Here is a 12,290-nt window from a genome sequence, read left to right on the forward strand (position 1 = left end):
AAATGTTCAAGTAACAATTTATTTGCAGAAAAGTTGATCGTAGTTAAATAATTCATGAAGAATCTGCCAAAAATTTCTCATGCTCTATTGACTGTAGAAAAATCACAGCACGCCTAACTGTTTTTTAACATGAACACAAGCCTACAAACACAAAAGCTGCTAAAATTAAATTCAGGGTACACATCAGCTCTTTTGTGGCCTTTTTAGAAAACTAAGCTCAGGAACTGTTCATGGAGTTTTATTCTTTCTATTAAGTGTAATTTAACTGCATCTTTTACATCAAAAAATAACAGTAGTTGGTGAGCACAGAAAATCCCCACTCTGTTGTAAGCAGAACTAAAAGTCTAGCTTTCTTTTGTCCTACTTCTTTAATTGCCCCATGCAATTCATAGCTCTGAGTTGGTCACTACTCCAAATCCCAGGAAATTACCACATCCTCTATGTTATGCCCCTTTGCAATACCATCAGTTCTTAGCTATTAATTCTCCCACTAGCTCTGCAATACCTTTACCTCCATTTCACATCTGCTACAGCTGCCCCATAACTTAAGTCAACTTCCTACCTTATCTTCTACCCTTGTTTTGCCAAAGTTGCAACTAAACCAGCAACAAAACACCACTGGCAATGACTAGGCCACGAATGATTAGAAAGTTGTCGGCCCTTCTAAGTGGGGCCTCCTGGTTTGGGTCTCTCTCATCCAAATGTTTAACTTCATGAATCTTGTTAGACCATAATTTCTTAAGAACTACTTTGATCAGATTTCACAGATATCAGCCAAAGGGTTCAGAACTGACTGGTAGCACAACAGAACCTCAGGCTTTAAGAGATCAGGCTTAAAACGTTACCTGTCATGCTTCGGCAAGATCTCCCTTCTAGCATCCCTGTACATTCTGTTTATTAAGGACGAAGCATTGCTGAACCAATTGTTTCCTGTCCCACCTTTCAAAAAGTTTTATTAAAATGAACATACAGCAAATTGTAATCTTTATAGCAAGTAAGAGTAATTGAATAGTTACCTATAATGTCTGGAAATGCTAGATGAGGTAGTTTCTTTCATACTGGCAGCACCTGTGGATTCCACATCTGAGGTATTGGATGAATGTGCAGTTCCATCAGATTTCCTGATATGCAACATAGCAGGGTTGCCATGTAATGAAAGTAAGGTTACATTAAAAACTGAGCTGATGTTTCAGAAAACAGGTAAGTGACACAGTATTATAATGCTTTACAGTGATTTTTTTTTTTTAATTTACCCAACAGTGCAAGGTAATTCCAAGGCTGGGTTCTCTGTCACTGGAACTGGTTCATTATCCTAAGCAGGAAGAAAAAGGGTACTTCAAATTAAGTTTTAATTGCTGTATCAATTTTGTTCGAGGATGCATGGGGGAATATCATGATTCAGATGAATTGGTTATGTTTGTCTTCAAAAACCATAACCCAGTTAGAGGGAAAGACATGGGCAATCTGAAGCCTTACCAGAGGAGATGACTCTGGAGTTCTGTGAATCATTTTTCTCGTATAGGGACCAGGTGGACGACCTACAGATTTTTTTTTCCCCTTCCTTTCTATACCATTACTTAGTTCCCTAAAAGAAAAGTTACATTTTGTTCTATATTACTGAAGATAGTTTTCATTCAATACATGTGTATTCATTGCCTAAAGAAAACAATTGATGCCTATTGCTAAGACATCGCAATAAATGAGATTGTACCTGAAAACCTTTGATTTACCACAAAGCTACATATTTTTGCCTCTAGAATAGCAAACAGATACAACATCTTTCTAGTAAGATGACAGATTCCCTAATGTTGAAGAGGAATGAACAAGTGTTTGATGTTGTTCATTCATATGATCACACTTGGTAAAAAAAAAAAGGCAGATCTAATACAAGTTCCAACTTCACTTTACTTCCTGTTTAGAAAGCTAGTTAAATCATTGCATAAGAAATATGCCTACAGAAAGGCAAGAGATACTGTTTTCCAAATGACAGCAAAGCTGGGATATCTTCTGTGCTAAATTTTGTGGTGGTTTGTTTTTTTAAAAAGGACCCTAATAGAATGTCAATTAAATTCATTTAAAGAACTTTTTATCACAAATAGCCCACCTTTACAATTATTAAATAAAATACATTACACAATGAGAAAGCCTTTTTTTATAGGCACCACAAATATACCCAAAGTGTCCCAATTTACCACAACATTGCTAGAATGATTGGGTTCTTGTACCTCACATCAGGGATTGGTTTAGATGATTTTCTGCCTTTAATTTTGAACTCATGAGAAGTTCCTTCTGGTTCTTTCTCAGCCTTTAAAGCAGCATTTGGTGGCACTGGAGGAACACGAATTCTCAAGCCAAACAAATGTTTCTTTTTCTTTATTTCTTTTCCAGACATAAACCTAGATGATTTTAAATTAACTGTTAGAATTCTGACCTCAGCAAAAGCAACTTTTAAAACAGTATACATGCAAAACAAAGTTATGCAAATTAGAACTTATTCTAATGCTACTTTATTCCCCCCCTTTCCGCTAAGACAGTCCTCACTCTCAAATACAGAGACTATGAGGTTGGAAGAGGATGGAAGTAGAAACAAGTTCTCTCATGATCTGGGTTCCACTCAATAGTTATGTAATATTACAGTTTGAAATAGCAACAGTATTTAAAACTTGTGTTATCTGCAGCCAACGTGATAATCAGACAGACTGAGCAAAGGAGACTGAAGACTAATCTACATCAGATTAAACAAGCAAGCATTTAAAACAAAAAGTACCAGTAACTTACATGGTCTTGTAATCATTTAATGCCTCCAGTACATGCTTATATCTTTCAGATTTTGGTGTATCTGCCAGCTGTGAAGTATTAAGAAGTCATTTAACCGCTGAAATTCTTTAGTAATAGAAAGATTCCAGTTACTTTGAGTCACTGTAACTACAGGTTTGGATGTGAAGTACATTTATGACACCTTGGCTATGGAAACTATGTAACCCCAGAGGATCACAGTCATTATGCCTTATGTTCTGTGATATACATCCATAGAATTCATGCCAGGATCAAGCCCAGGCTGAAGAATTTGAGTTTCAGTCATAAGCAAAGCCAGAAAAACATCTCAAAGAATTTTAGTATGCTCAAAGAACATAATACTACCTTGCCCTCCCAAGTCTAAGAAGAACTCTTCTGTGGCATTATGTATTCCCAAAGTAATTGGGATTGCAAGCAGAAGATAACTATACTGACACAAAGAGTTAACTATCTTATTGGTGATCATTTTAACCAATATCCTGCCACAGGCCCCAATTTCCATTTTTGCCTACATTACTCAACGCACAAACAAGAAAGAGGAAGAGGCCCAGAAAAAACACAAAGAAAGAGGAAGAGGCCCAGAAAAATGAGTAAAAAAATATTCAGTTTTCATGCCCCTTTTGCTGAGACCCTGTCCAACCTCCTTTCTTGCATGAAAGCTTGAAGTAACTAGTCCCTATGAAGCTACCAAAACAGGAAACCTCCTCTCTGAAAGAAGCACATACTTACAAATTAGAGACATAAAGCAGGATCAGTATGCTGGTGATTATAAAGAAGTGGACATAACATTTACGTTTGGAATTTATGAATTATGAAATTCTTATGAAATTGAAAGTTAGATTTATTTTTATATTTAGACAGATATTTTTAAATTCCATTATTTCCAGCTGCCATGCCAAAGTCTTCCCAAACTTCTATCCAACTGGCTGTGCAGTAAGTTTATCTTCAATTACAGAGCTGACACACAGATTAAGTTTCACTATTAGTACAAATACTACAGAGCAGACACCATAACATTTGCAGCTCAAAAAAACCCAACCTTCAAATACTTTCTAAAGAACACAATTCTGACCAGTTAGGCCATACAGAAATGCTCAAAGGATTAAGTGTGATAAGAGCTAAATAAATGAATAAATACCCTCAAAAAGCAACTTGAACACAATTCTGGGCAAGATTCACAGTCAGTCTACTTGACTACAAGACTTAAGAGAGTTATTCAACCAATTTTAGACAAAAAGTCACAAGTGTTTTTATACATCTTCACCATATGCATTCACTATGATGCACTGCTATTCAGAGGCCTTGCAGCTCTGCAGCACTTAACTGTACAAAACTGCCATATATTTATTGCATCCTAAATAATAACATATTAAAACTTACTGGCTGAGGAGGTGTGATAATTCCTCCCTTTAGTCCTACCCTACCTATGGCTAAACCACTTTGCCTCGTACTCAATTATAAGCAGCTCAAGTAAGAAACTAAAGTGTCATTTTTAACAGTGGCAAGCTAAGACTACTACAGAAAACCTAACCCCATTACACTGTAGACATTATTAATTAGAAATTAGTCACAGGAAGACTAAAAGAAACCAGATTAACCAAAACAGTAAGATATATTTGCCTCAGATTTTGACACAATTTTTCCCAATTTCATGGGATTCAGAATCTTTTCAGAATACAGTCTTGAAGACTTCCTCAACACAGCTTTTATGCATTTATTCAAAATCTACCCCTTGAAAACTGTAGTTTTCAGACTTAAAAGAAGTCGTTTCCTTGAAGGTGTAGAAATATTAAGGAATTGAAAGCACCACTTAGTGGTGGATCTCTCCCCCTTCCTTCCTCCCCCAGCTAAGGAGTTGTGTTTTCCACATCAATTGAGCATGGATGGATTGAAAGCAGACAGGAGGAAGAGCACAAGAGGACTGCAGCCTTTGAACTTCTTCAAAACAGCATGCGTGCTCCAAGACAATGGCAGCTAGATAGCTCCACTCCCATCCACACCACGGCAGCTCTGACAAGCCTTTCTGACATGATGTTAAAATCTAAACTATTTCGTGAAATGAACAAACATTAATTTCCTCTACCTTTCCCTCAATAAAACAAACAAAAGTCAACATTTAACCCCGCTTACGTATCTGTTAAACTGTGCAATAAAACACCCAGAACACCACATTCTATTGAAAAGATGGTGTGAAAATTACATTTCATGTAGCTTTTTTTTTTTAAAGCTTGAGACTTGATGTGACTTAGGTAAGAAATGCCATCCATCCCAAAGAAAACCAGATGTCTATTGAGACTGGTGGTTTTTAGTAATGCATCCATCCAAAAGAAAACCAGATGTCTATTAATGAGACTGGTGGTTTTTAGTAATGCTTGAGTGTTTGCTTGTCTTTCTAACAAACTACTGACACTAAGTCTAGTTGTAAGTATATCTATTATTTATGAAAAGTAGTTACTCAGTTAAACAAAGAACATATTTGATTTTAAAGTTGTGTCCACTAGTAAAAGCGGATTGCAAGTTAATTTACTGAAGTAGAAGAGTAGGATGTACTCACTCTAAGAAAATTTCCAACCAGTTATATACCATGCATATCAGAAAACTTGAAAATCCTACACAATTTTCATGCAAGAAAGTGCATTCTCTACTAGCAGTGTGCCAACTGGAATTTAGACATAAATTTTGCATTCAACCTTACATGCAGAAACAAATATCTACACTGCTCATCTTGGCTAAATATGAAGTTTTCTTGGGGAAATGGGTTTCCTTTAGAACCAAGATAACTACCCAGTAAATCAAATAGCTGGAAAAGTAACCATTACAGTAGTGAACTAAAACCAGGATGCCTTGACAAGCAGCAGAATCAGACTAGAAAAGGATCAAAGCCATCTTTAAGACCTGGACGCAAACCGATCACTCCCATGTTTGGAGGAGTGAGGAAAGGGGAAATGTTTGTGTACAATAATTGGTTTTGTGTTACACCTTAGAAACTTCTAAGTTGTCTTCATATGCAATATACTCTGGATTCAGTTCTATACTTAAGATCTTCTGGTCTGTGTACATGAAAATATCAAGGAACAACAAGACAACTATAAAATGAAAGAAAAGGAAAATATATATGCGCAAGAGAATAAACAGTTGAGTGTAACTAAAGTTACCATGCAAATAAGAAGTTATATGGATCACTTGAGAAATTAAAAAGCTCAGAAAAACATACACCACTTCTATAAAGCATTTTATTTCCACAAGGAAATTAAAGATCATCTCATCATTTGCAATTTCTAGATTTTAAGGCAATAAAGGATTTAACATCCAGAACAGCTCTTAGGTTGCTAACTTTCAGGACATACATATGCACTGTGAGGAAAACCAATTTTGTATGGTTCCAATTACTTACCTCACCAGGATGTAATCTATCCCAGTTTTCATTAATGTAGGCCATGAGTTCAAGCTCCGAATCAAAGTATTTCTTCTTATGAATAACACTTAGGTTGTAAAGGCATAGATGTGCTATATCTACCCTACAGTTCAGAAGTATTTGAATAAAAAAAAGTATTTTACTTCAGATTGCTTTTCTTTGAAATAATATAGTAGAAGAGATATTAGCACAACAACATAGTTAACAAAACACAAAGCACAACTTAAAACTGCAGCCAGGTAACAAGATTAAATCTCCTGTCATCTCTCTTCACATGATTCCTTCTGCTTTGAATTTTACTTTCATCTCCGCCTCATGTCATTGTCATAACCTTCTTCTAAACTCCAAAATCAGTCTAAACCATGGGATATTTAAGTAAGTCAGTGTATCAGTTCTGAATTCATATAGGTATTTTGGTGAATTAACATTTGACAAGGTAATTTCTACCATGTATGTACTAAAAAAAAATATATACTTAACTGAATTTCTAATTGTTCAAAAGATGGTTTGAACAGGTAGCCATTAACTCTCATCAAGGAAACTATTATAAATTGTGTTAAGATGTGTACTCTAGTACTGATTACATACGAAAAATGCCTAGTGTCAGGATCCTAAACCTGCAAAAGAGACTTTGATTGAGATATCAATCCTCATATATATAACGAGTAGTTGCTTGCTACTTCCTGAACAATCCCAGGAGCACGCAATTGCAATACATCTCTACATTTAAGGGTAAGCTTGAAGGAAAACTGCCTCTGCTCATACAAGCAGTAAGAACTCAAACAAGACAGCAACTGGATTTCCTTTTTGCAAGGAAAATCAAAATACCCAGGAAAAACACCCATGTATTCAACACACCTTTTACTTTCTTTTTAAAAATCATACTTACCATCTCAAGGGTAAACGTTTGAGGTATTCTGGTCCAGAACTGCAAACTGAGCAAATGAACGTATAAAACCTAAAAATATACATATGTATATGTACATGTGTCTGGATGGTGGGTGTCTGTACACACACACACTTTATGTTTTAACACCCTAGTTATGTAAAAATTAGGTTAAGCAGACTAGAAACCCAGCCACATATTTAAGAGTTCCTTCATCCTCCACCTTCCTTTATCAACTTCCACCATCTGTGCTGATGCCTACTGCACCAGATACAAGGCACTTCCTCAATTTTATCCTGGTACCACTGTTTCATACTCCCTGAGAAAGTCCCTCAACGTGTGACTGCATAAGTGAAGACACTCTGTAACATCCACACTCTGTTCTCTCAAATGCAGAAACATGTGCACTAGTGTAGGCATGCATTTAAAAAGACCCATGGACTCCTGGCTCCTAATTCAGTTCCTTCATACAAACGAAGTAATGACATACTCCTTGATTCCCTTCTCCAGCTTTCTGTCTTATCTGCTCCCAGTTCCTCTTAAAACAAAAGCACAGACCAGCACTTATTTCCTTTTGTCCTGACTCACACACAAACACAATACACACACAGATCCGCTCAGTCTAACTATCCTTCCAGCTTTCTCCAGTTCCCTATAGCACAGAGAACTACTGCACCCACACATACAGCCTTCCTTGAAGCACGGTACCTGTTCCATAGAAGAGATTAGTCACCTAGGCAACATGAACACCTTTATTTAACTTACAGGCCCGTTGAGGTGGTTTGCTTTAAAGCTTGCCAGGTCCCAGTAGCCCGCCCCTATAGTATAATGAACTTCCACACGAAGCAAAGTCAGCAACAGTCGGATTTCAACTATGTACTGGTTACCTCTCCACCACCCACCCCAACCTCCTTCATTAAACTGAGATGAAGAACTGCCATTTCCTAGCACATGAACACATGCTTTATTTTGTACTACCTTCTACACAAAACTCACCCTGTTTTTTACAATACTGTTCTATTACAGATGCCTTAATAAAGTCTCATGAGATTCCCTCATTTTAAACCAGGACAGCCATAAAGTACAGCTTAGTTTCTTACCTGTCACCAAAGAGCACACATTTTAAACCAGGACAGCCTTAAAGTACAGCTTAAGTTTCTTACCTGTCACCAAAGAGCATTGGCTTTTGGAGGCACTGCACACAAGCCTCATGAAACCACTGCTTACATTTGCAGCACTGCAACATCTTTAGATACCAGCTTCACCAACAGAAAGAAAAACAAGATGTGTTAGGAAACGCTACCGCAAATAGTTCTGCATTACGTTTAGTTTAAATAGCAAGGGATCTTTTGCACCAAACTGATTTTCACAGTTAAAAAAACTATCAGTCATCTGTAGGGATAGTTCAGTTAATAGTTCAGTTACACTTGGTTCCATAACGAATCATTACTAGAGAAAAGTGACTGAGAATAAAAGATTGTCTAGTAAAAGGATTCCATTATTAAATGAAGAAAATAAGAAATAATTTCTTCTGACAACCACCTTTTAAATCTTGATAATGAGAACTCAGTAACTCCACATAAGCTCCTTCTCACGTACTGGGTTAGCTTTATTGTTTTTTCCCAAGCATGGCACGGCTGCATTAAGTCAAACATTTGTTCTGAGGATTCAACTACTTAACTCTAAGGTTCATCTTGAGGATTCAACAAGTTTGGGGGTAGGTAATTAGTTTAGTACCTACACAAAATAGGAACAGAAACTACCAAGTTCAAAGTAAAAGTCTGCAGGATCAGGGCCAACGTTTGCAGCTGCATTACAAAGGAAAGTTAATATATTATCTGTTTACTTACTCCCCAGGTCCTCCACAATAGCAGTAACACTGCTGGACATTGGTTTTATGACCTGCATCCCACTCAAGGTCTGTTGCATTATATGGTAATGTTTGTTTCATGACTTGCAGCGCTTTGGCATTTGGTCCTTTCTTAAGCGCACCACCCCTCTGAGCCAAAACAAGCACATTAGTTTACAAGACCAGTAACATTATTTCTGAAAATTTCAAGTCCTTTAATTTTAAAGTTACAAAGTGGGTATATAATCAAGTACACCGTTTTTACCTGAATGTATGTTTTAATAATATTTATGTTTTTAATAAAATGTAAATATCTATTTAAGAACAAGTTGAAAACCAAATGTCATCTATGTCTAAAATAAACATTACTTCCCAACACACAACTTCCATTCAGATCAAACTTAACAAAAGAGGAATCACTGAAAAAGACACCAACTATGTTTCATGTGTTTCTGAAGTGGAAAAAAGTATGCACACAAAATGGGATGTATTAAGAAGTTTTTTGTAGAAACACACCTTTGTTGTTGTTGCAAAAACGCACTGTCGACAGAGCCATTTATCATCTGAATCAATCACGCTGGAATCAATATTTGGTGTGTGACACAGCTGATGATAACCTGTATGAAAAGAGGATCAACCAAATTGTAAGTGCAGTGGCAAAAGAAGCTTACACAGAATTAACTATACATAATTTTACTGCAACTATAAGGCATTATCCATAATTAAGTGCCAAAAATGCAAAGACTGATACCACATTCAAAATAGTCTTACATTTTCTTAGCAAGAAAAAATAAACGTTACTTACAGAACAGGTGTTAAGTCACTTTAACATGGATTATCATTATTCACTGAGCTGTCAATGGGCACTACAGGCTATAAAACTTAAGATCAGTTGAGCAGTCAGTCATAGCCAGGCAAATATCCTCCTCCATAAAACAAATCGAAACACCTTTCAAAAGGCAGTAAGTGTGGAAAAAAAATCTAGTTACCTTGCCCACATTTATCACATATAACCATTTCATTCGGTGCTTCTGAATACTCTTCCTGACATATTGTACAGACCATTTCCCCACTTTCAGTGGCTCCTAGACAAAGATGAAAGAGTGATTTTTTTTTTCTCCAGGTTGCATCTGCAGTTGGAATAGTTACAACACGTATGGCTTTTTCCTTAATTTCAGTTACAGATCTGCACACTGTCGAAACATGGTTACAAAGCCTAACTTCCTAACAACAATAAAAACAGACCTTTTATGCAGATGGTGTGTGTTAAATATTTGTATCATTTATGATAGACCATCAGCTATTTATGGGTTATATATTGCCTATATACCTATACAGTCCATGTTTTGTTAATATCAACAATAAAAACTGAAAACTGAATAAAGAATGTAAATGCAGGCTAAAAAGTACGTATAAAAAAAATTCTATCTGGACAACTGATAGGTATGTTTTGCATTTACAGTAGTTTGCGTGTAGATGTATGCACTATTTGGCACATAATTTCTTTTTGACATATCTGCCCAAAACGCTTAATATTAAACTCCAACACTCTTAGGAAATATGTAATTACTTGTTATACATATCTGCAAGCATACAAAACCACACAGTAACAGTAGAAAAAAACTTGCAAACTGGAAACAAAACTACATCTTGCTCCAATTATGCCACATATGAATGTTAAAATCTGGATTAAAATACAAGTTGGTCTACATATTATCATACTCAAGCATTGAAGTTTGACAGGATAAATGAATCAGAGATCATTAAACAATACTACGCAGAGGCAGAACAGCAGTTATTTTAAAAGCTTCTCAGCCGTAACACGGTTGATTTTTTCCACTCTGAATACAAAGCTTCTCCTGTTTAGTGTTTAGTTTAAACATCAGGAATCAGCAAAAGCCGTATCAGACTTCCACTGCCTTTATATGAGGAGGAAATGGTAACTGATTTTAAGTAATTGTGATCCATGCTTCGTTAGCATAAGGTTATTAAAACACTAGCTACTCCCCAGATATCTGAAAAATCAAAGCTAATATACAATAGGCATCTCACTTGATAATTGCACATATCTTTGTATCACATGAATAGTCCAAAATTACTTTAAACAGATACAGTAATCTAAACAAATAAAATAGCAAGCAATGACCACTTCAGTGAAGTTCTTGCCTGTTTGTATGTCCTTCCAGAGGACCCAGGATTTGGAACTGTCTTCAAATATAATGAAGCAGTTCTGTTTCAGTTTGTTTATCTGAAAAACAAAAATACAGCGGAAGCTGTGAGTCAAATAACTAAACAGCACTAAGTGAGACAATAATACTCTAACATGATACTGAAAGACTCCAGTGAAGTTAGGTTTTTTTACCTTTTTGATAGTTCCAAGATAAAACAAGCCATCTGACCATCTAGCTAGGACATCCTGGCCTTCTTCAAATTTACACAGTGGCTTTTTGGCTTTCTGTCCATCACGTAACGACAGCTTGGTCAGAGATGCTGAGGTCTTATGGCTTCGACGTAAAGGAGACCGCTTATGGACCAGTGAATTACCCACCGCTGTAGAGTCTCTAAAAGGAAATAAGAAAAAAGGTGATCAGAATTAGGTTAAAGAAAGAAGCTATATATTGCAAATATTAATACGATTCACAGCTAGAACTCTTAGCTAACTCCAGAGCTTCAGGTAAGTAAAAGCCTGGTCACATTTTCAGACTTTATGCACCTTTAGTAGCAGTGCCTCTGCTACTACAAGAGTCTACAAAATTTGACAAGTTTACACACAGAAAAATCTTCTAGGAAATAAACTAATGTAAATGAGGATGGGGAGATACAAACTTCCCAGCTCAGAGACTGTTCATGAAGTCACCAGAAGCATCAAAGAACCCATCAAAAATATTCAGTACAGGATTACTTGTGCAAAACATTAGTCAGTCACTGACAAGTTTTCTAAAACTCCAAGGAAGCTAAGAAGTTCCTAAGCCAGATGTACTGACATTACCTTGGTAGGGAGAGTCATTAGCTCACAATTAACATGTTACTCTGAAGAAAATTTAAGAAAAAACCAACACCATGACATTGGAGGGGAGAGGGGGAAGAAAACAATCAGGCTGATCACTACACTAACTCAAGGTCTGTACTATTTCAGGTACCTCAAACACAGTATCATGCTTTGCCACTAAGTACAGCTGTAGAGGTTTCCAGCACAGGAAGAATTTCTACATGTAAAATTTCTAATGTAAAATAAGTTTTCCTCTCTGTTAGAGTTACTTGAGCCAATAATCACTTTTTCCCCCTCATACCACTCCACAATATATAGTCTATTTATATATAACCTCATGGAGTTCAACAAGGCC

The 12,290-nt window shown here is 36.3% G+C and overlaps 1 protein-coding gene across 3 annotated transcripts in view; it reads right to left on the reverse strand.

Annotated features, from left to right (window-relative positions):
• The window catches only part of MTF2 (metal response element binding transcription factor 2), a 13,133-nt gene extending 1,630 nt beyond the window's left edge, over window positions 1–11,503 (reverse strand). For 2 of the 3 annotated variants that reach the window (XM_010152425.1, XM_010152419.1), the window contains exons 1-13: window positions 11,309–11,503; window positions 11,113–11,194; window positions 9,936–10,031; window positions 9,463–9,563; window positions 8,948–9,096; window positions 8,261–8,356; window positions 7,101–7,169; window positions 6,191–6,314; window positions 2,779–2,846; window positions 2,226–2,396; window positions 1,477–1,585; window positions 1,254–1,312; window positions 1,017–1,121 (exon numbers count right to left, since the gene is read on the reverse strand). In XM_010152425.1, the coding sequence (XP_010150727.1) occupies window positions 1,017–1,121; window positions 1,254–1,312; window positions 1,477–1,585; window positions 2,226–2,396; window positions 2,779–2,846; window positions 6,191–6,314; window positions 7,101–7,169; window positions 8,261–8,356; window positions 8,948–9,096; window positions 9,463–9,563; window positions 9,936–10,011 (1,127 nt within the window). In that variant the 5' untranslated portion in view covers window positions 10,012–10,031; window positions 11,113–11,194; window positions 11,309–11,503. The remainder of the gene's footprint in view (window positions 1–1,016; window positions 1,122–1,253; window positions 1,313–1,476; window positions 1,586–2,225; window positions 2,397–2,778; window positions 2,847–6,190; window positions 6,315–7,100; window positions 7,170–8,260; window positions 8,357–8,947; window positions 9,097–9,462; window positions 9,564–9,935; window positions 10,032–11,112; window positions 11,195–11,308) is intronic. The other variant, XM_010152433.1, reaches the window with a different exon arrangement.
• Between the last annotated feature and the right edge of the window lie 787 nt (window positions 11,504–12,290).

The sequence above is a fragment of the Eurypyga helias genome, unplaced genomic scaffold, assembly GCF_000690775.1.
Source record: "Eurypyga helias isolate BGI_N326 unplaced genomic scaffold, ASM69077v1 scaffold9280, whole genome shotgun sequence".
In the NCBI taxonomy this organism is placed as follows: Eukaryota; Metazoa; Chordata; class Aves; order Eurypygiformes; family Eurypygidae; genus Eurypyga; species Eurypyga helias.